General features: G+C 38.1%; 1 protein-coding gene across 1 annotated transcript in view; it reads left to right on the forward strand.

The window, feature by feature from the left end:
- CSMD1 (CUB and Sushi multiple domains 1) overlaps positions 1 to 24,774 on the forward strand; it is a 1,163,462-nt gene that overhangs the window by 555,438 nt on the left and 583,250 nt on the right. Inside the window, exon 4 of the mRNA XM_061460659.1 lies at positions 20,007 to 20,201. Coding sequence (XP_061316643.1) covers positions 20,007 to 20,201 — 195 coding nt within the window. The remainder of the gene's footprint in view (positions 1 to 20,006; positions 20,202 to 24,774) is intronic.

Below are 24,774 nucleotides of genomic sequence, written 5' to 3' on the forward strand. Positions count from 1 at the left end.
AATTGAAGTTTATGACTGTAAACTCATTTCTCCTTCTGCATCCCTGGCACTATAAGCGAAGAGCTTGCTGACTCCATGGTGTTTTGCTTGGGCCAGGCAGACAAATAAGGGTAAAAACCTAACACTATGAAAGTTGTAAATCCCAGCTCCCTGGCTGGATCATCACTTAGCTGGTAATACCAGCCCCAGATTTTACAAACATGTGGCTGTGGGTGAGACCTTTTGTGGCTTAGACACTTCGGCTTATTCTGTCCTGATTCTAATAAAATGTAGTGTACAACAAAATACTTCAGGGTTACTAGATTTCAGTGCTTATCTTTAAATGGGACCTTCCCAAGACCTTTGGATTTGTGCTGAAGTTAAATGAGTATCCTTAAGGGGACTATCTTAAGTCTTTTAAGCTTTTTAAATTCACTTCTGTTTTTTTTTTTTGTATGTATGATTACTTGTTTGCTTAAATGAAAAGGTAAAAGGTCTTGGAAGAAATGAGTTGTTTGTCTTGGAAAGCAAATATTAAAAAAACAGTAAAAATCACTTGCACAACCTTGTCTGAGCAGGTGTATCACAGGCTGGCTGTAATTACCAAAGTGACATTCTGCAATTAAAGCCTGTAAACAGTGTTCACTATGTGAGACAGGAAAATGTCTTTATCTTCCATGTAAAATTGTTTCTGGCCTTGTACACCATGAAAGCTCGTATGTCTTGTCCCCCAACAGCAGGGGAATCAGCCTGGTATGAAGGGCAAGGAATGACAAAGTATCTTTTATGCAGCGCTGCCTTGCTTGGAGCTGTAAAACTGATGGGTAAATGAGCTTTCCTCCTGTGATCTACAACACCAAATCCCTGTGAATGCTTAAGCTATCAAATGCATTTTAAACTTTACAGTACATTTTAAACCAGTAAGTTTACTTTTCGTAGTGCTAGAAGGAATTCTGAGTTTCCTGGGTTATTTAAGACCATTTAAAACACAGGAAGACCTAAGTTAACGGTTCTACATTTTATAAAGAGTAAATGTGGTCTAACAAATTTCTATTTTGAGAAAAGTCATCCTGAGAAGATCCTACGTAGTTTATATTTGAAAGGAGGAAGCAAAAGATTTCTTTTTATCTCCACAGTGTATGTATGTGCCCAGCTTGTAATGGGACCTGCACACAATGACTATGTCCATTTGTTATTTGGATCTAAAAGAGGAGTTCCTGAATCACTTCTGTAAAAACCATCTGAGTTCTACTGAACTCTCCCTTACAGCTGCTCACGTGGCTATTACTTTCTTTATTATTCATTCACTGCTTTGCTTAAGAGGAAACTGCAAAAAAGGTTTGATTTTTACAAAATGAATCTTAGAACATGAAATAACAGAAGTTGGTTATTCACTGCAACAGGTAAGTCAGATATTTTGATTGCCCCCATTCTCTGCAGGTGTTAGTAAACTGATAGACTCGGAAGCTTTTGGGGATTAGAGGGGGAAAAAGCGCCAATTATTTTTCATGTAAGAAAACTTCAGATCAAAGTATTACATGCTACTCATTTCATTTAACATTGATTCACTTTTTCACTATTTCTACAGTTCAGCAAACAGCCATAACACTACTTCATGACATTCTGATTGACATGTGATTTCTGATTGACACAAGGTGTATGTGTTTTTCTGAAATGGTTTAATGACATCTCATTCCAGATTTCCTGTTACAGTTTTGTCAAAATTGTCACCATTGTGTTTTGAATCATATTTTTCTCCTTCTGTTTCACATAGCAACTTGATTATGTTTTGAGTGTCATCTCTCAAAAGAAGTGGGTGTGCATGTATTGGAAAGTAGTAGATAAAAACATCTTTGTATGTTGCCTAATTACGTCAATACCAGATCTGTAATGGTGGCAGCGTTGTTGGACTTCTGCTGGCTATGAATATAAACCAGTCAAAATCCGTGAACCAAAATTAAACTAAATGATTAAACAAAGTCAGAATTGATAATGTTTGTAACTTCTGGTTATGAAGCCCTTTTGCAGGTTAGGATCTTGCTGAGCAAGCCTTATGCTTTCCGTTTATTCCAGCTGATCAAACGAAAGATACGCTCATTCCCATATACCCTGCCTCCTTCATTCAAAAACAGTGCTTTTCTCATTTTGGTATGTGAAAAAACACTGACTATTTTCTGTTATGTTCTAATGGATGACATGGGAAACATTGGAGATATTTATTTTTTTTCCCCCACAAGCACACCCATATTCTGGGTGCGTGACAGTTGCATACAGCTCTGTAAACATAAGTTTTTCTTTGGATTTGTATCTCATAACTTGTCTCTTCAGAGTTTTTCAGGTGTGAAAATTATAGATTGAATTGCTGACATTATCCTGGTACATGAAGAACACTGCCCTGGCTGTAAGAAGCAACCTACATTGTCTTGAAATAGAACTTCTAGAAATTAAATCGAGGAGATTTTATGTATTCCTGAGACATTCACTGTAGATATGAAGGAGGAGGCAAGGCTGTCTGTGCCACAGGCTCGGTAGGGATAGGGGTCTAGGGTGAGGCTGGGACATCAGCCCACAGTGCTGTGTGGAGCACTCTGGTGAAGTCCCCAAGGGAAGGCGACAGCCATCTGCTGCACTGAGTCTGAGCTGACCCTGAGCTCCAGCAGCCAGACCTTCAGGAGAGAGGGTGCTCTCGGGTTCTCTAGACAAAAACCTGAAACATGTCATGTGTTGGGCAGCTTGCTGATGGGAAGGGTTTGAGATCTCTGCCTGTAACTGAATTTAGCTGCTCTGAAGAGGTTTTGGTTAAAATTCTTCATTGTAAATGCTCAGACTCTTTTACAACAGTATGACACTGGATTGTGACTTGTTTGCTTCAAATAAAAGACAAACCCCAGAGATTTCTGAATCTCACCCTACTAGGTGCAGAGGCTACACCTCACAGTTTTGAGAAAAAGTTGAGTAATTGGGAGATGCAAAGACTCAAAAGGCTTTACTTCCAAATAAGCTATTCTATACTGTTTAATTTTGCCAAGAACATCGTTGCATATCTGGCACTGAAATTCTGGAATTTTCCTTCAGATTGTTGGTGTGTCACGTAAGATCAAGAGAAGTATCTGTGATGTTACCTACTTGTGTCAGTTACAGTTTTTTAAACTGTCTGCCACACTGATTATGCTTTATAGGAATAGGTTTTGTAAAACACAGTAAACTGGTTCTAAGCATTTAGTAGAAATATTTTGAGGAGAGATTCAATGTGTAGTAATTCTTCCAGTGTTACTAGTATGCCTTTATTCCTCATCATTCAGCATCTAAAATAAGTTCCAACAAACTCTAGATGTAATTTTCCAACTGACAGAAAACATGAAGATCTCTAATACCCTTAAATGCCACATATTGGAGATACTGAAGTGGCACTTAATAAATTGAAATATTTTGTTGGTTTCATAAAGACTTCTTAGATCATTGAGAATTATTTCACAGCCAGCCTTGGAATCACATAAAAAGTATGAGTGAATGTTGAAGGCAGAGCATGTTTGTCTCTTGAGATGTTACCCCTCACCTTGACAAGCTCTTTGTAAATGGAAAAGTGGTTTACTGAAAAAGAGCTGCTGTGATTACTGAATGAACATAAAGCTTTCACTTCTCTGTCATTTAACAACTGGCAGATTACAGAATGGCTTTTTGGTGGAGAAAATTTAATAGTTTAATATTAAGACACATACGTAAAATCACTTTCTCTCCCAGGGTTTATGTGAAGCAAATTGATGTGCCAGGCTGCAGCTTAGAGGGACACTGTGGTGAAAACTGATGCCTTTCAAACTTCAGAAACTCCTAAAAGGCCATAGGTAGCTCTTCAACAGGCTAGAATCTCCAGGCTACAGAGTTGTATGAAAGACTTGGGAAAAAAAGCCTATTTGATCTATTTTGTCTTTTGAATTTGTGTAGATATGATCTTTGCCATCAGTACAGTGCAGAATTTGTCCTTGCTTCATTCTTTTATATCCTGTGGGATTGTAATTTTAACTGATTTTTAATTGTCTTTTATTTTTGTATCCAAGTAGATGGGGATAGTTATATGTTGAAAACAAACCTCCAAAACTCTTGGCTGTGTGTGAGAAGGTTGTCCCATTCCGTTGGAGGTGACAACAGAAATAACTTTTATGATTTCTCCCATGAAATAATCATTGTAAAGGGAAAGCTCATCTTCTTAGTGCTTCTTTCTATTTGCTGTAGGGTATACCATGGATTATTTAAAAGCAAAACAAGCATGAAGCGCTGTCTTCTGAGGGACAGCAAAGGGATAGGATAGTGATCCTGTAGTCATCCAAAAGTTTAGTTCCATCTACCACAATAGCTGATATACTGTTTCTCTTCCTTGTGTGGGAGGAGTGAGCAATCAATACAGGCCCAGTGTCTTCATCTACACCAGCATATTAACCCCTGTCGGGATATAGGCATGGGCACTAACAGCCATCTCTACTTTTAGATGAATTGCAGCAAGGTTTTGTGTGGGCCAAGTAGCACTTTCCTGAATGATACTTGGGAATGACTCAGAAGTTGGTATAGCCTGCTAACTGTTCCAGAGGCAACCTGGATGCAGCCGTCCTGTTTTCAGGCTCAGAAGGTATAACAGTAATGGGACAGCTGGCCACAGTTCTGTTCAGTTTTAATGTATAGTGTAGTCAGCATGTCACCTTATCCTGATCTAGTGACTCACGTGTATGTGAAGTCTCTGGGAGTGCAGCATGGTGTCCGGTGAAACACATGGCCTTCTGGGGTTTTCAGTGGAAGAGACTTGGGTTTTTCAGATTTGAAGATCACCCTTACCCCTTTGTACACTTGTAGTACAGAAACAAACATGGAATTAATAAATTCTGGGACAATTCTGAGAATTAATAAATTCTGAGACTGAGGGGTGACCCTATAAGTGTCTATAAATGTATAAAGGGGGAGTGTCACGAGGATGGAGCCAGGCTCTACTCAGTGGCAAACAATGATAGGACAAGGGGTAATGGGTACAAACTGGAACACAAGAGGTTCCACTTAAACTTGAGAAGAAACTTCTTCTCAGTGAGGGTGACGGAACACTGGAACAGGCTGCCCAGGGAGGTTGTGGAGTCTCCTTCCCTGGAGACATTCAAAACCCGCCTGGACACATTCCTGTGTAACATTATCTAGGTATTCCTGCTCCGGCAGGGGGATTGGACTAGATGATCTTTCGAGGTCCCTTCCAATCTCTAGCATACTGTGATACTGTAATTCCAGCATTAAACTCTTTTCCATTGCTTCCAGTAAATAATCTTTTAGACAAATAATAGCAGACAAATCTCCTTTAGCGGCACATTGAACAAGTATTGTAGTAAAGTAAACTTTCCCTTTGATATGGCATCAGCCTCTCAGATGGCTTCATTGTTCAAATAACCACAATGCTAATTTTGCTGTCAAGATTGCAGTAAAACTGAAGACGATGAAAATACCTTCTGATGTTCTGTATGCTGTTTTAAGCTTAGGGTTAAAATAGACAAAAGCAGCCAAAGTGGACAGAATGTCATATTACATAGAAATAGTATGAAGAACTAGTGGTTTTCTTCTTTGTTTTGTTTTATTTTTTACCACATTGGTGGTGTTGGAGTCCCAAAGGAATTACTGAGGTAGAGAATATGTGGAAATTGTTTAATAGTGTCTGTCTGCAATTGTCAGTTACAGCCACAAGCTCATACGAAGAGCTAGATGAGAATCTAGTGTTATCTCTAGATCCAAATGGTTCTGCAAGTTAGTCGTCTACCATGTAAATTTTAATTAGACAATTATTGAACATATGAGTGGAATTCAGTGGGATAGAGGATATTTTTTGGGTTCACTCTGAAATGCCAGTTTTGCAAAATGAGTTTGAAAGTTTGGAAAAAGAAGGAAACTTACAAATTTTAACTACAGGATAGGAAATCTTCACTCATTAAGAATCCTTGCTACGTAAAGCAAAGCAAATTCAGTCTGGAGGATCAAAGTGCTTTAGGAATTTCAAGGGATTTTTACACCAAATGTTTCAGAAGAAACGTCTTGAGAAATCTGTCCACTGTCACTTGTTGCTGCTCTTCAGTTTCTTACAACTTTCTAGTATATAAACAATGTTTCTGAGTTTCACTCTAATCGGTCTCATTGTTTCCTGGGAACAACCACAAATCATCAGACTGTCAGCTCTGACATTGTTTCCTTTTTCTGAATTGTATATTTGGTTAAATGGGTATCACAGAATTGTAGAATCATAGAATCATGAAATGGTTTGTATTGGAAGGGATCTTATGATCATCTAGTTCCAACCCCCCTGCCACAGGCAGGGACACCTGCACTACACCAGGTTGCTCGAAGCTCCATCCAACCTGGCCCTGAACACTGCCAGGGATGGGGCAGCGGCAGCTTCTCTGGGCAACCTCTGCCAGTGCCTCAGCACCCTCATAGTAAAGAACTTCTTCCTAGCATCTAATATACATCATCCCTCTCTCAGTTTAAAGCCATATATCATCATGCAACTTTGTCACTGATTTAATATAAAATGGAAACAAAACAAGGCCTTTCTAACAAGCACAACCCTGGTTTAATTTACTTTCAGTGGATTCAAGGTACATTTTTTTCTCTAGACCCCTACTTCCTTATCCCGTCAGTGCAGCAGGATTTTTTAGCAAAGTGCTCACGCTGAATCACATGTACTGAATGTACAGGGACATCAGCTTGCCATGATTCAAGCTTAAGGGCTTTTGAAGGAGCTTTTAAAAAAATTGAATGATGGGCCACAGATCCTTTTTCTTGAAATACCACATTTTTGTCAGCAAAAAAGTATGTGCTAAAATGTCTACTTACATGACAGAGGTTCCAGAAGTTCTAAATGTGCCACTGTATTTTGGAGCGGGGAATAAATAAATAAATAAATAAATTAGAAAAAAGAAACAGTTTAAGCTTGTGTTTATATAGCCCCTAAAATTCTCTTAAAATTCTGCGTTATGTCAAGTTGCATATGTAGGGTTTTGCTCTTCTTTCCTTAGTTGCTTCTCCTTCTCTCATTTGTGCAGCAGTTCTTTTACCAGGCATTTGTTCTAACTACCATACAAAAAACTTACCTTACAGAAAGTGGGTGTCACTGGCGAAACTTCAAATCATGTTTTCATAATGTGGTTCATTCTGGTATATGAACTTGTTTTCTTCTTGCTGCTTTTCATTCTTATTTGCACACTGCAGCTAACAAGCATCTCAGTTGCGTGATCATTTATATATTTTTTCTGTCCAGCTGGGATGTTATAACCACTCCAGCTTAAACATCCTGACAGACATGCATTTACATGTGTATTTGAAGGATTTTTTTTCCTTTCAAAGCCAGATCAAATTCTCTAGGCTTATTCATAAAATGGTTATGCAAACCATTGTGGAAAGCAAGAGGACAGTGCAAAGCAGTACTGAAAATAAGCAACAGAAATTCTTATTGTTGTGTTGTAAACAAAGATTTGGTGACAGAATTTGCTGTTTTAAAAGGCTCCCTGTGACTCACCTTAGCTGCTTAAACAGAAAACCTGTGTTGCATGTTGTTGAGACCCTGACACAGGAAAAAAAATTTGTTTGAGAGTCCGTTCTTCCTCATGAAGTCATGAGTCATGTACGCTTACATACTCTTACCTCACTAAGCTCACATTAGAATCAGTATTTCATCAAAGCTATGTTAACTGGCACAGACTGTAGCTGTGAGTGCAAATACTTCTCCCTTTGTTTCATTTAGGTCCATGAAATGCTGCACATTGAAACATGCTACCTGAGGACTTCCCAGGTAGCAAGACATTTATAATTCTCCTACAGCTAAAGCTTTCAAGATGGTAGATTCTTCTCCTACCTTTATACTGATGTTTTTCCCTATTGCTGAAGCAAGGAGTAAGTTATTCGACACCCTCGTTAAAGTATGAACCTGCAAATGCTAACCAGACCAGAGACAGAGAAAGGGAGGGAGAAAGGGAAAAAAGGATGCAGGGAGATAGGGCAGGAGGAAGAGAGAGAGGAAAAGAAAGAAAGAGGGAAAGCAAGAAAGAAGGAAAAGGGAACAAGTGTTTTTTTAAGGAATATTACCTTAGTTATTAATAAGGAGCTGCAGATATGATGGTAAGCTGGTTATAGCCTCTATTAAATCAACAGTAGTGTATCTATAACCAAAACTGATTTTTTTTTCCAAATTTAATCTGCCATTACTTCCCTTCTTGTCTCTCTTTCAGTCTCATAAGGTTTTCCCTGACCTGTAAGTCAGGGCTTTGTGAGCAGAAAAGTGTTATATATAAGGTGTTCCACAGTTTATCAAATAATACATGACATTGGTTACTTTCCATTAAGCTTTATCTGTTGATCTTGTATATATTTTTCTGAAATATAAAGCATTTTGATTATATTTAATAAACATAATTTCAGTGTACCTAGGATATTTATATGCAAGATGGTTAGAACATTATCACCTAAGAGCAAGCTCATGCCTCATTCTGTTAAAATTACTGTCCTTACCTAGTATGGCAGGTCGTATTAGTTCAAAATCCAATTTGATTTAGGAGTGACAATCATTGCAGAGAATGTTGGGGACAGTAAAGAGAATATCTGTTTGTGAAATCTGTCTCCGGCAGTTTTTATTCACAGTTCATCTCTACAGTTTTAGTATGTATTCTGTTGTCTTGCCCTCATTAATTGTGAGCTTGTTCTCTCGTGTTGGTAACATAATTCTCAATATGGGTCAGACTGTTTTTTTCAAGGATTTTCCAGGAAAAACAACTGTTAAGAAAAAATAGGCTTGAGATTGCTAGATGCGTAAAACTTACATATACTTGGTAAGATATATGTAAGTATTTTCATGTTCCACTGCTTTTTTAATAGCAACAAGAATGCAACAATCTTGAATGTGCAATATATTTTTAAAAATCATATATCAAGGTCATAGTATCTCAGTGCATTCCTGTCTTCCATCTTGAAATAAGTGTGCTTTTCCATGCAAAATCAGAAGTCAATTAGCTTTCTCATTCACTGTCAAAATCAATGTGAAGTGTCTCAATGAAATGTCAGATCCAGACGCCTGTGTGTGCAAGTGGGTCTCTTAGACATTTTGTCTCCGGTTAGGTCAGCCAGATTTGGAAGCTTCTGTATTCATTGATCAGACTTCTTAACATAAATGAAGTAATTTTTATTTTAAATTGTTTTATAAGTTAAGGTCAGCTTCAGACTTGTCATACTCCCCCCAGTCTCCTCTGAACGTATGACTCTGTGGAAACTGTCCCATAGTTTCATGTTTTGCTTAGAATGCTTCTTGTTTTCAACCTCCTTGTAATTGTGATTCATTCCTGTGTTTTCATTTTTGTCCCAGCCTTGCTTTCAGTTTGCATAAGTTTTCTTATGACCTGGTGTTTGCCTTCCAGTATCTTCACAGTGACTGCATTTTAATCTTCATTTCTCAGGTTATAGCTGTAAAAAAAGTTCCAATATCCTCCTAAAAACTCTCCAGCTCTTGATCACCTTAGTATCCCTGCTCTGCATTTACTTCAGGTTGAATTACCCTTATTTGAACACAGGTAATTGCATTTGTATGTAGGCCTCCAGATAAGGTCTTAGCAGTTTCTTTCTGTTTGGTCAGTACCATCTTTAACAGAGATCCTTTTATTTTACCTTTATTTTGCCTTCATATCTTGTGAGCTTTCAAGCACAGGATGGATTTGGTTTTTGTGAGTTGAGTGTAGGTCTTTTGTCTTACAGAATCCTCAAAAGTGGACTGGTTGAAAAAGGTTTTTGCGTGGTTTTGTTGCCACTCATGAGGTGGTGAATTAGAGGGAGTCTTCTGATTATGGTTTTTATATTGACAGTTTACAAGTAACACTGTGGAAAGATAGTTGAGAAAACAGAAATTCCCTCATGGCCAAATGGTCATTATGATCTTTCTCAGAATGAGATGGGCAGATGTTGCACACATTTGTGAAGACTGTACCAACAATCATACTGATAAAACCAGAAGACAAACCACAGAACACACTGAACTTTTTAGAGGAGGTGAAAAAGCATGATTTTGATATTTTTAAGAATACATCAGTGTGTATGTTTCTGTGCCATGTAGATTCTTGACTGCTGCATTTGGCTCCTTGAAGTGTAAATATAGCTTAATTATCAGAAATTCCACAAACTTGCCCTTCGTATTTAAGAATATGACACTGAACTTTTTACAGGAGGTGAAAAAGCATGATTTTGATATTTTTAAGAATATGACTAATAACTTCTGATCTCTGGTAGCTGGCAAAGTTTCCATTTATAAATTTTGCAGAACCTCAAATGCTTTTTATAGCCTCTGCCTGGACTGTCATGCTGCACTCATTCTCCTGTTTGAAGAAGAGAGAGCTAAAATCTAGAAATATTGCTCACTGACCTTAGCTCATCTAGGAAAGTGTGTAATACATCTGAGGTAAAATAAGTATGGGAAATAGAAAGTTTTAGCTTTAACTTCAGATGGCCTTTGAACTTGAGAGTTTTCTGACATTGTTTGTACAATATTGACTTTTATGGTCTTACAACCAACGGCAAGACATTTATTACGTACTTTACTAATAAAAGTAAACACACTAAGAATAAAATCCATCAATCTTTTGTTATTACCTGCACAAGAAAATTAAAATATCAATCTCAATGTGCAAGATGTATTAGAGTTTTGAAGTTGCTGCACGCTCCCCAGTGATTTTTGTAGCTGTGCAATCCAGTGCAATCTAGCACATCGTTAGAGATGGACAGACATAGATGGGTAAATGCTTGTAAAACAAGAAAGCTGTAGCTTTCAAAAGTGATATGGTCCAAGTATTTTATCTGGAAAATAATGCAGTGATTTATGACTGCACAAATACAGGAAAGAACACATAACAGGGACAGATTTCTCTTATCCTTGGATTCCATGAAAATACAGGTTTCTACTTGCTCAGCTAACAATCATAAACGTAACGGCTTTATTTCTGTAAGCCAATAGGGCTGTGGGGTTTTGTGTGTTTGGTTTCTGTTTTTAAGAAGCAATTCTCAAGTAGGGCCAGCAAAGACACTCTGAACAAAAATGGTGCCAGCAGATAAATAATGGGCCATTTTTTCAGTGTGTATGTTTCTGTGCCATGTAGATTCTTGACTGCTGCATTTGGCTCCTTGAAGTGTAAATATAGCTTAATTATCAGAAATTCCACAAACTTGCCCTTCGTATGTGTGAGCGAACTCTTACTTCTCCAGGAGTAAACCAAATGAAATCCATTAATTTTTGTTGAAATAGATTTTAAGAAGGATGAAAATTTCCACTGTTAGGTAACTTGCAGACTAAAGCTGCCAAGGTTAGTGTGTATCTGTGTAGATGTATGTGCGCATGTGTCAATGACACACATTTCTCATTTTTCCACCACAAATAGGTTAATAGTCACCTTGAATTGGTATCTTGTGTGAGATTTGTATTTTGACATACATATAAGCTGCTGGAAGAGGTTTTGGAGAAATCCTGGGATCTTTTATTAAGAAAAACCCTGAAACTTGAAGCATTCAAACTGTAGATTTCTTGTTTTGATCTAATGTGCGTGTGTGTGTACGTTCACATAATATGTTTATGCTAAAATAAGTAGACTAAAACCTGAATGTTCACCGAAGCCTTTATTAAATAGCATAACGAAACTATTATGTAGAGTAAAAATGACTTTTGTTATAGTACCAATGTAGAGTAATTACTGAGTTACACTTCCTGTGGGAGGCATTTCTTTCAACTATTAGTTTTCTTATTATGTGGCTTCATCTTATCTCTATGACACTGGGGGCTTTTTAAATAATCAGAACTTAAACATAAAATTATTTTATTTTTTCTGTAGATCCCAGGGCCTGAGCTTTAGACCAATCTCTGTATTACATTCAGTATTACCATTTTGTCTGTGCTTGCATAATCTGTGTTCCAGAAGCATATAATAGAAGCCAAGAGTAACCTTGAAGCTCAGGATCATAAAAAATAGGAAAAAAATTATAATCAGATTAAGTAGCAGTAGCTGCTAGTGGTTCTAAAGGGACTTGTTTCTTAGCAAACATATTGAACATGGAAATATAGGCTGGTTTAAATTGGGAAACATAGGCTGGTTTAAATTGGTAAAGGTCTCTGGTTTGATTTAACACCCATTTACCCCCACCAAAGAAAGACTGAGTCAGATGAGGTTGCATAAGGTCTTGTCCTGTCGTGTTATGCCTGCTTCCAAGGACAGATTCCACAGTCTCTCAGGGTAATTTAATTCAATCCTTGCCTGCTGTCGAGTTGGAAATAAACCTCAAGAATTCCAAATTCAAAATGGAATTTCCTTTGATGCAGCTTGAATCCATTTAGTTCCATCTTGTCACTCTGTGCTATGGAGAAAAGCCTTCACTGCACTCTCCCATTGGGTGTATGGAGACAGGATTAAGATGCCTGCTTTGCCAAGTAGTCTTTTCTCCAGTTTGAAGAAACCCAGCTCCCTCAGCATCCTATCTGAAGACCTGTGACTGCCTCATATCCTGCCCACTGTGGCAGCCATCCTCTGAACTTGATCTGTTATGTCCTTCTTGTACCAGAAAGCCACAGAGAGCCACAGATGGGATACAGTACTCCAGTCACAGACTCACAAATGCAGTGCAGAGGGGAAGAGTAATTTCCGTTGGTCTGCTGGCTGCTTTCTTGCTCTTCGGCATCATGGGGTGCAGTCGTGCGTTTGCTACTCCAGCACAATGCTGCCAGGTCCCTTTCTGCCAAACTGCTTCCCAGCGAGCTAGCCACACTGTACAGTTCCAAGGTGTTAGGCTGTCTTGAGGGCAAAACTTTGCTTTTGCCTTTGTTGAATTTCATGATGTTTGTGTCACAATGTCTCCACAGCCTGGGGAATAGCATTCCTCCTCTTCAGTGTATGGACTGCTCCCCAGTTTGGTATCATTTTGAACTCCAAGAGAGTTCATTCTATCTACAGTTGCAATAAAAGATATTAAAGAATATGAGCTCTATTATGAACCTTTTGAGGAATCAACTACCTGCCAGTTGAGCTCTGTACTACTGATCACAGCACTCTGAACCTTGCAGCCCAAGCAATTTCCCTCCTGCTTTAGAGTCCAGTTACCCTTTTAATGTTCCACTGGATCTGTTACAAGACTACTATGAACCCTTGTCAAAGGCTTTGTTGAAGGCATGGTAGACAACATCCTCTGCTCTCCCTTATTCCTCTAAGCCAATCATCTCTTCACATAAAGCAATCAATCAGATTGGTTAGGCTTCATTCCCCATAGTGAATCACTGCAGCACGGGCAACAAAGAGGAGGAGCTGGAAGCCATTGTGCAGCAGGGAAATGGTGACATACTTGCCATCACAGAAACATGGTGGGATGATTCACATGATTGGAGTGCTGCAATAGATGGCTACAGGCTCTTCAGAAGGGATAGACAAGGAAAAAGAGGTGGTGGGGTCGCATTGTATGTCAGGGAGTGCGTGAACTGCCTTGAACTCAGTGTTGTAAGTGAGAAGGCTGAATGTTTGTGGGTGAAGATCAGGGGGAAGACCAGCCAAGCAAATATCCTGGTAGGGGTCTTTTGCAGACCACCTAGACAGGATGAAGCTATGGATAAAGCATTCTTCAAACAACTGGGAGAAGTTTCACGATTACTTGCCCTTGTTCTCATGGGGGACTTTAACCTGCCAGATGTCTGCTGATAGTGCAGTAGAGCAGAGAAGAAACAATCGAGGAGGTTCTTATAGGATGTGAAAGATAACTTCCTAACTCAGCTGGTTAGTGAGCCAACCAGGGGAGATGCCTGGCTGTATTTGGTGATTGCAAACAGAGAAGGACTGGTGGGTGATGTGGTGATTGGAGGCCGTGATGGGCAAAGCAATCACGAAATGACTGAATTTTCAATCCTTGGAGAAGTCGGGAAGGGCATCAACAAAACCTCCACCTTAGGCTTCCAGAGGGCTGACTTTGTCCTGTTAAACAGGACACTGGTTAGCAGAATTACTTAGGAAACATTACTGAAGGACAAAGGGGTCCAGAAGGCTGGACACTCTTCAAGAATGAAATCCTCAAGGTGCAAGAGCAGGCGGATGATCAGATACTGGAACAGGGTATTCCAGCATAGGGTAGTGGTGGAATCACCATCCCTGGAAGTGTTAAAAAAACGTGTAGATGAGGCCCTCAGTGACATGATGCAGTGGTTGTTTTGGCAGTCCTGTGTTAATTGATCTTAAAGGTCTTTCCCAGCCTAGTTGATTCTATGATTCTAGACTCCATGTTGGATCTTACAGACTAGTGTTGACCTGGAAGTTAAAATCTGGAAAAGATACTCAGTTTATTCTAGGTCTGTCACTGTTGAAGTACAAAAGGGGTTATTTACTAGTCCCAGTACTGTTTAACATGACATGATCTGGACAACAGAATGAATGCTCAGCAAGTTTCCAGGTAATACAAAACTTAGAAGAATGGCTGATACACCAGGTGGTTGGGCTGCCATTCAAAGGGATATTAACAGGATGGAGAAATAGACAAACAGAAATCTCATAGAGCTCAATTAAAAGAAATCCAAAGAAAATTAAAATGAAATCCGAAGTCTTGCCCCAGGCAACAGTAACAAAAGAGGACCAACCACCTAGAAGGCAGCTTTACAGAGAAGAACCTGTGGACATCTTATTCACCACACGTTGGCAATATGCCCTTGTTACAAAGCAGGTTGAGGGAGATGATTGTTCACTTCTACTCGGCACTGGTGAGCCACACCTGGAGTGCTGTGCCCAGTTCTGGGCTCCCCAGTAAAGAAACAAACATGGGCATACTGAAGTGAATCCAGCAAAAGTCTACAGAGATGGTTAAGGGCTTGGCACATCTGACTTGAGGAGAGACACAGGTGTCCGGGATTGTTCAGCTTGAAGAAGAGAATGCTCAAGAGAATCTTTCTGAGGTGTGTATATTCCCTTATCTAGGGATGGGTAAAGATGGTGCAGTAAGACTCTCACAGTGGTCATTGGCAGGATGGAAGACAATGGACACAAAGTGAAATACTGAAAATTCCATTTAAACATAAGACATAGCTTTTTTTCAGTATATATGTATTTTAGTATTTATTTATTTATTCTGTGAGGTTGCTCAGACACTACAAAAGGTTTCCCAGAGGGTCTGTGGAGTCTTCATCTATGGAGATACTAAAACCAGAAACAGATATGGCCTGAGCAATCTGCTCTAGCTTCTGTGTCTCTTTTGCATTCCAAAAAGTGCTATATTCATGAAGGCAAGATTGTAGTCTATGCTGGTTTTGAGAATAAAGAAAAATTTTGCAAAGGATAGGCCTGTGCAGTTTCTGCCATGTTGTCGTCCTCTAACAAATAACCTACATGCATCTACAGTTTTCCATACTAATGTGGAAATCAGCACTGGTAGATCAATTAACTATTCATTGTACATAGCTCCTGGAAGTAGAAAGGACAAAGTTGTTTAATAAATTGACAGTGAAATATTACATGCTTTTCAATTGATTCAGTATTTGGAATGACTTAAAAAAGAAAGGTCAGAATGCACTCTAATGGAGTTTAATGTAAGACATTAGAAACTAAAAAAAATCAAATATATTGATTTTGTAGTCTATTACTAGGTAGGAATGGCAGATACAGTTCTACAGAACTCTTTGGTATTAGTTTTTAAAGCAAATTTTATTACTTGCACCTAAAGAAAGAAACATTGCTTCCAGAACAGATTTATTAAAGAAAGTACTTTTATATGCACATACATATAAGCATCTTTCTAAGTCCATCTTTTCTTCAATACAGCACTTTTAGTTTGGTAGATTGAAAGACTATTATTCCCCCCCCCCACCGTGAGCACCTTTTTAAGTGGTGCTTTTCTGAGTTGGAGCAGAAACCTTAGTTTCAGTGCCATTCTCGCAAGAAAATGTAGCATTTTTTCCTCTCCCATTTCTTAGCTTATTTTGTTCTGTTTTCATAATTAGTTATTATACATCTCAAAAAGTATTTTCTTCTACTGTGGCTCTAGAATACAGTTGTATGTGTATCATCTATTTATGCATGAAACTACAGTATATACCACTTCCTGTAGCCATGTGGACAGGGTGTCATGAACTATGCATCATGCCTGTTACACATCCTAATATATGCCTTGAATTTTTTTGTATTCCTGATTTTCTCCACAGAAATTCCTTCTGATGTTGTGATTCCAAAACTCTCAAGAGTATCAGGGGACTCTGTGACTTCCTCCTAACTTACGCTTTATCCTTTGGTGTGGTTTTGCCTGTAGCCACCAATGTAAGAAGGTTGTGGTAGGAAACATACAGGGGGTCTGTAACAGAGGGAATATGGAACAGCAAAAAGCAGGCAGGTTTGCATTTGGTTGAACTTAGGTTCAGTCTGGAAAGCTTCTCCAGTTGTTTCAGGAAGAACAGGAAAAAGAACAAATACCTTGTATCCTTGAAATATCTTGTAAAGCTATTAAAATAAGTGACGGAAAAACTTGTACCTTGCTCCTTCCTTTCCTCTTTTCACTTCCCATTTTTCTTAATTTCAATTAAGCTACTTTCTGAATGGTTGCTGTCAAGTTCTGACTGCCATGTGGGCCACTGACATGTAAAAACTGAGCAACTGATTCACAGAAAGGTGAAACTGTTATCTTTAAGTGACATACACAGTGTGAGGGTTTCCCTATTAAGGCCTCCAGGCAATCTTTGCGATCTAGTTCGTGATAGTAACATCTGAGGGGGGAAAAAAATCCATTGTGTTCTCCTGGATTCACTGTCATATTGAGTCTCTGAATGGTACTTTGATGGACATGTTTAACCTTTGCATATGATAGCTTTGGTCAGCTAGGACTGTCATAATCCCAAAATTAAACTATTCTGATTACTGTTAGGGGCCTTCAAAGGATCATTCAACTCAGATCCAGACTAGAAGCAGCGAAGCCTGTGCAGATGAAATTGTGCTGTTACCTCAATATACTTAAGTCACAGTTTTAGAAAAGCACATAAATACTGTAGTTTAATGCTTGATCTTGGCAATCCTGTGAACTGTTGCATGTAATGTTGTACATGGTCATTATTAGGTCACTCATCTTTTACTGGTTTTTAGGAGGTTGTGGTAAAATGCATGCCAGTTTCAGAATGCAAAGTCCCGTTTTTTCCTGAGGTTCTTGACAGATAGAGTGAAAACCATCATATTATAGGAGACCTTCTTTATGCAAATAGAAGACTGATTTACTGCAATACAATTTCAGCAGTTAGCCAATGCCAGTTGTCATGTATATATGCAAATGTAGGTTTGCTGTGATGTGTTTTCCTTGGGAAAGCAGTTCATTAGAAATCATGGTGTCTTTGAAGAAAGACTTTTTTTTTTTTTCCCCAGATAGTATACCTAATTATGAAAATAAATGCTGTAGAAATGTAGGAATACTGATGCATATACCAGATCTTCTGATGAAACTACTTATTACAGTGTTTATGTGTAAAAATGTTTTGTTGTGGTTTAAGTCCCCTGACTCCCCAGTGGGATATGGAGGAGTATCATAAAAAAAGAGATAGAACTTGTGAGTTAAGAACAGTTTAACAATTAAAATGTAATAATAACAACAACAATAGGAACTGGAGAACTTAGTAAAGACCAGGAGAGAAAAGTGAGGCGCAATACATTTGCTCATCACCCACTGAGAGATACCCAGCCCAGTCCAAGTAGAAATTGTCTCCTTTCAGGTGACTCACTCCAGTTTATATACTGGGAATAATGTACTATGATATGGAATATCCCTTTGGCTAGTTTGGGTCAGGTGTCCTGTCTCTGCTTCCTGCCAGCTTCTTGTGCCTCTCCTCACTGGCAGGGCATGAGACACTGAAATGTCCTTGATCAGGGTAAGTGCTAGTTAGCAACAAATAAACCATTGGTGTGTTATCAGGATTGTTCTGAGATTAAAGCCAAAACACAGCACTGCACCAGCTTCTGGGAAGAAAACTAACTCTGACCAAGCTGAAACAAGGATGGTTGATTTGAAAAGAAAAGAGAGATTCTTGTTTCAAATGCAGGTATTATCCTGTGTTAAAGCATGCAACAATTTTTTTATTTGTTTGACTTGCCTTGCAAAATTACCTGTATGAACCTACCATGACTAAAGCAGCAAAAAGGGGAAAATTTGTCAAGAGAGAGGTAGCTTTTTTAATAGTGAAATAAAGCATATACTAGCATATAGCAATATATGCTGTAGCGTATCATAGAACATTGTTGCCAACTTTTTGGAATGTAAATTAGTATTTTTATTCCAATTATTCCAATGTTGTAAGATCACTTTATTTCATATATATTCATTCTCATATATGTCCGTCAAACACTGACTCTCTTTCCAATGAGCACATATAAATAAATATGCTATTCTATTAAGGCTGCTGAAACAGCACCAGAGAAGTCAGAATCTGGCTTTTTGCTTCTGTCTTTGGTAGCTATGCAGTCAGCAACCTTAAGTAGTTTCTGTAATTCACAGAAAACTTCGATCTCTGGTGTGCAACATTGGTAGAACATTCATCTAGCTCATCGTGCATTAGTGTTATGTGGCTTTTGTTACCTTGTTAATATTATAGAAGATCTGGGGAGTTTTATCATAAAAGGATGTTGTAAGTGAAAGCATTATCTCTTAATTTTTAATTTTTGTGGTTTTTGGCCTTTTCAAAATCTTCTTATATAATTTGGGTCATAAGTGTAATCATGATCATTCAAATGCCAGTGTGACTGTTTGAGTAATGAATTAAGGGTGTGCATTCAATAACTGGAGTTGTATGATATAATGGGGCTTAATTAGTATTGATATATTGATATATTGCTTCACAGCACTCTGAGGATGTCCATGTGTTGAGTAATTAATCCTCTTAACATGCAGGTTAGTGAGGTTACTATGGTTATGTTTATTCTGCAGATGGGTAGAGTAAGAAAAGAAACATAGAGTGAAAGCATTTGTCCATGAAATATGTGGTTAATAAAATGAGACCTGAATTACATGTAAGCTTTTCAGACTACCACTTCTTTGCTAAACACTTTTATCTTTTGGGCTCTGTTCATGACATATTTCAGCTTCCTGCACTTATTTGTTCTGCCGTAGAAGAAATTAAAGAATTTTAATTTGTGCTACTTCAATGAAAGGAATTGAATGCTATTAATACCTTTCAGATGAGATAGAGAACAAAAACAATTGCACTTTCCTCCTCACCAGCACACTGTTTTTTTTTTTTCCTAGGTGGAGGAGTATATTAAAAATTATAAATAGTTAAGAGTCTAAGTAACTTCTTCCAAATAACTAATACTTACAAATGGTAGCAACTTTATAAAATAAAAAAGAAAATAAGTATGTCCATTAATATCAGCTCAAGTTTGCCTGCCTAGTCATAGTTACCTTCCTATTTTCTGTTTCTATTAGCAAGGATTGACTTAATTTGTTTTGCAGAACCCAAGTAATTTGAAAACATGCAGAAAAACCAAACTTCCTAAATATACCATAGACTTTAATTTACTGTCAGAAAGCAGTTAATTATTGGATTCTTTTAAATTACTATTCTATCAACTAAAATGAAAACTTTGCATAAAGTGCCTTCTACTGCCTGGATGCATAATGATGTTGCATAAATGTTTTTGCAGTATTTAAAAAAGGAATTAAATAAAATCTTCTTTTACTTCAGCTAGAGTTTTGGGAGAAACAGCAGGTTTTACAGGATACTTTGTTTGAAAATAGATCTGTAAAGAACTTAGATGAGGTGCTCTTAAACCAATAACTGAGTTCTGAAATTAGCTTTGAAAGTAAAGATGTCTGTTATAAACTGAAATCTGTTGTGAAAGTACATTCCATAGCCTAATTTTGCCTTATTTGTGTAAGGAATACTGTTTGGTTTTTTTAATAACAATAATAAAAGCAATTACTTAATTACAGTTGACCAGTATTTATTACCTTATTCTGCATACTTTAACTGTAATATTTTTCCTTTTTTCTTTTGACAGTATTACCTAGTCATACTTGTGGCAACCCAGGAGAAATACCTAAAGGAGTACTTCATGGAACAAGATTCAACATTGGAGATAAAATCCGGTATAGCTGTATATCTGGTTACATACTAGAAGGCCATGCCATGTTGACGTGTATTGTGAGTCCTGGAAATGGTGCATCATGGGATTTTCCAGTTCCTTTTTGCAGAGGTAAAAATGAAGGCATGAAGTATCTTTAAAATATTAAGACAGTATTAAATCAGCAGATTAAATATATTGATGAGGTTTTGGTAGTTTTTTGTTGTTGTTGTTTGGTTGTTTTTTTTTTTACTTTCTAAATGTAAATGGGAATAGTTTTCATAAACAGTTTCACCACAATTTTCTGGAGGCCTGAGGTGAGCATGACTGATACACAGTTGCTAGGATCCTAGGGATTTTTGAAAATGATAAATTAAAAATTATCTTTTTTCCAGTCATTGGGAATCACTCTTGACTGTCACAACCTTTCAAAGATGATACAGAGCAGCCTCACACTGTGGCACTCCAAGAACCCTTACTTGCATACCATTAAGTACCACGAACATACACATATCCTTATTATTTCTGTAGTTCCTTGTATTGTTTCTCCTGTGCTATAGCTACTACTTTTCTCCCCAAAAGTTCTCCATTATATTAAGAACTTGGAGGCCTGTGAACAGCCTTTGCTACTGAGGAGAGAAGCAAAGGGAACGTGGAGTGGTCTGCCTTTTCAATGTCTTCATCACAAGGTCAGGGGTAGTTGTCTTCTGTAGCAATCTCTGTAGGTTTCTTGTGACTGAAGGGTCTTATAATGTAATTCCTCACAGCAAAGAAATATTTTATAAATTTGTGTATTCCAAAATAAGTACAAAAATTGATAATAATAATAATAATAATAATAATAAACAACCAACAGCAATTTGGGTCATGTCTGTTGTTGGATTTGATTTCAGTCAGTACGCTACAAAGTTTTCTTTTACTAGCTTTGAAACAAGAAGAAAACAAAAATTTTTTGTCTTTCAGTTCTCTAACCTTAGATGGGTTTTCCATCCTTCTAATAGGTGGTAGTAATCCTGTTTCAGAAAAATAAATATATGGTGTCATCAACAACTTCTAAATATTTGTTCTGCTTCTGATGATACACCCATTTTGGAGATGTGCACTGCATACAAATGTCTATTAACAGGACTGAAATTTTGTTCATAATTTGTAACTCTGAATTTGTTAAAACTCAGTTTAACCTATAAAAACTCAAGCAGGGGCCTAAGCCTTGTGTAGAACTTAAATGAAATCCAAAGAATTCTGTGTACTTTCTGTGAAGAAATGAGTACCACAACAGCAGAGTTATGTAACAGTTAATGATTTATGTGATCTGAGCCATTCCCACAGTGAATATTTAAGGGTTCATGTGGAATGTAGATTTGGCTAGGTATTTTAAATATTCCTTATTTTGTTTCATTTTATCAATCTGGAACACATGCCATGAGGCAGCCTTTTCCATTCACTATATCTTCAAGCAAGAAAGGTTCCCTTATTGTTTCTCTAAGAATCTTGGTCTTTTCCATGAAAGCACCTTTTGTTACAGTTTTGTTTCTCGATGGTATTATTCTTTCTTGTTATCGTGAACTAATTTAATGACTTCCATGAAAGGTAATACAGCAAAGTTAAATAAAGATACATTGTTTGCATACAAAAAAATCATAATCTGTTCTCTGTGCTATGTTTCATTAGTTTTGATGATGCTGGCAAATTACTATTTTCTTCAATTTTGTTGCTTAGTATTGTCAGAAGTATTCAGAAGCTGGTGTCCAGTAATTTGTACATTGTCTATCTTTACAAATACCATTTCTGCTAGAAAAAATCCTAGTGAATTACTAAGCCTCCAGGAAGGTGTGACTTGTATCTGCTTTGTTTCTCTGACTGCTACTCAATTTCAGAAGTTCTCTCTTTAAAATACAGCCATGTGGAGAGTGCTGGAGCTGAACTGAACCGCAGATTTATTGATGGCTTAGAACGAAATCTTAACAGAAATAAAGGTACAGTCATAGAATCATAGAATCATAGGATTGTTAGGGTTGGAAAGGACCTTAAGATCATCTACTTCCAACCCCCCTGCCATGGGCAGGGGCACCTTACGCTAAATCCTATCACCCAAGGCCTCGTCCAACCTGGTCTTGAACACTGCCAGGGATGGAGCATTCGCAACCTCCCTGGACAACCCATTCCAGTGCCTCACCACCCTCACAGGAAAGAATTTCCTCCTTATATCCAATCTAAACTTCCCCTGTTTAAGTTTTAACCCGTTACCCCTTGTACTATCACTACAGTCTCTAATGAAGAGTCCGTCTCCAGCATCCCTATAGGTCCCCTTCAGATACTGGAAGGCTGCTATGAGGTCTCCACGCAGCCTTCTCTTCTCCAGGCTGAACAGCCCCAACTTTCTCAGCCTGTCCTCATACAGGAGGTGCTCCAGTCCCCTGATCATCCTCGTGGCCCTTCTCTGGATTTGTTCCAACAGTTCCATGTCCTTTTTACGTTGAGGGCATCAGAAATGCATGCCGTGCTCCAAGTGAGGTCTCACGAGAGCAGAGTAGAGGGGCAGGATCACGTCCTTCAACCTGCTGGTCACGTTCCTTTTGATGCAGCCCAGGATACGGTTGGCTTTCTGGGCTGCAAGCGCACACTGAAGCCGGCTCATGTTCGTTTTCTCATCAACCCACACCCCCAAGTCCTTCTCTGCTGGGCTGCTCTGAGTCTCTTCTCTGACCAACCTGTAGCTGTGCCTGGGATTGCTCCTACCCAGGTGTAGGACCTTGCGCTTGGCATGGTTAAACTTCATGAGGCTGGCATCAGCCCCCCTCACAAGCGTGTCAAGGTCCCTCTGGATGGCATTCCTTCCCTCCAGCGTATCAGCCGAACCACACAGCTTGGTGTCATCAGCAAGTTTGCTGAGGGCGCACTCAATCCCACTGTCCATGTCAGCGACGAAGATGTTGAACAAAACTGGTCCCAACACTGATCCCTGAGGGTCACCACTCGTTACTGGTCTCCAGCTGGACATTGAGCCATTGACCACAACTCTTTGTGTGCGGCCATCCAGCCAGTTCTTTATCCACCGAGTGGTCCATCCATCGAATTGATGTCGCTCCAATTTAGAGACAATGATATCATGTGGGACAGTGTCGAATGCTTTACACAAGTCCAGGTAGATGACAACGGCATTTTTAGAAGGTTTAGATAATTTGGCTGTCAAGACATTGAGACATTGTCTTCATCTTTTAATTTTTATTTTCTGTTTTCTCTTAATGATTTTTGCTGTGTGAATATTTGGCAACTTCCAAACTGGAAAAGATAGAAAACAGTCCCCAAAAGCAGAAAACAGCCTCCAAAGAAAAGTTCAAAGGCAAATTCTGAAAAGATGAGGTAATTATTAAAACTTAGTCCTGTTTTTCCATATGGTAAGTAAGAGCAGCCATGGACTTTTCTGCTGTTAGAAGCTGCTGTGTGTTGGCTGCAAAACCACATTTGTGGCTTACAAGAACTGACAGGGAGAATTGATGGCCCACCTAAATTCTGTTCTGGTGTTTGTCCTGAGATAACAAAGGTCTTCCTTTTCTCATTCTTGGCTACCTTAATACTGTAACCCAGAACATTTGCCTTCTTTATTTTGAGGTTGAAATACTGTGCAGTACAAGTCTGAAACATTTTGCGAGTTAATTTCATTCACTGCGGTAACTCCACTAGTAGCTGATTTATCGTATGTGACTACTTCTAAACGAACTTTGTATAATTAGGTTCTCAATTCTCAGTAATTTTGAGAATCCTGGTTGATCATAGTTGCATGAGTCTAGATTTTTATGAGGCTAACCCTAGCAATACAAATTGGATTAGTGATACTACAATGGTAAGCTATTCCTTACAGTGAAAATTGCTGTGAGAGGAAGAACATGTAATATGTTATCAGTAAAAAGGTACCAAATTATTGGAGGGAAAATAAAGAATAAATAAAGAAGACAAAACAGAAAAAGAGATTATATGTCAGGAAGGTGCAAAAGGTCAAATAATAATTAATCAATTCTGGGTTTAAAAAATGTTATTTAAGAAACACATTGGTGAATAACAGATACCGAAGAAAGTGTTCTTAGAATAGATGGAAGGAGAAAGGAACTGACTAGAGAGATTCAGAGCTAATATTTTTAAAACATCTAGCAAAGAGAAATTGACAGTTTTGGTGTTTTCCTTACTTTCTGAGGTAGCAAGTAATTCTCTGATCAAATTTCTTCTTAGCCTCTGTGGTTCAGACAAATACAATTTTGTAAGTTTTTATAAGTTTAAGGAGGAGAAAAAGATGTCTTGATCCCATCATTTATCCATGTTTATAAGCAAATTTAATAAAAAGAGAGGTAAAGAAAAAGAATATGTCCTAATAATTCTGCTTATTGGTGTTGCATTACATCATAAAGTGAGAATATTTTCCCAAATCTCTTTTTTAGAGTGTCTTAGCAGATTCCTGCCTGAGCAATTTTGTTCATTTTCAGAATAATCTGAATTGCTACAATATTGACAATGAGATGAAATTTGAATGAAACTCATTGTGACTTGTTAAGTAAGAAGTCAAAAGAAGTGTTTCAGGAAAAGCAGATAGGTTATACTGTATAAATTCTTACACAGTTGTGCAGGACTGACTAGATCTGATGCAACAGATATGGACACAGCTACATTGTTTGTTTTTTTTTTCTGTATGTGTGCACGTGTGTAAGTTTAT

This window comes from Pezoporus flaviventris, unplaced genomic scaffold (genome assembly GCF_033815535.1).
Source record: "Pezoporus flaviventris isolate CSIRO_AGI_PZ_B2104156 unplaced genomic scaffold, CSIRO_AGI_Pfla_v1 ptg000031l, whole genome shotgun sequence".
Classification (NCBI taxonomy): domain Eukaryota; kingdom Metazoa; phylum Chordata; class Aves; order Psittaciformes; family Psittacidae; genus Pezoporus; species Pezoporus flaviventris.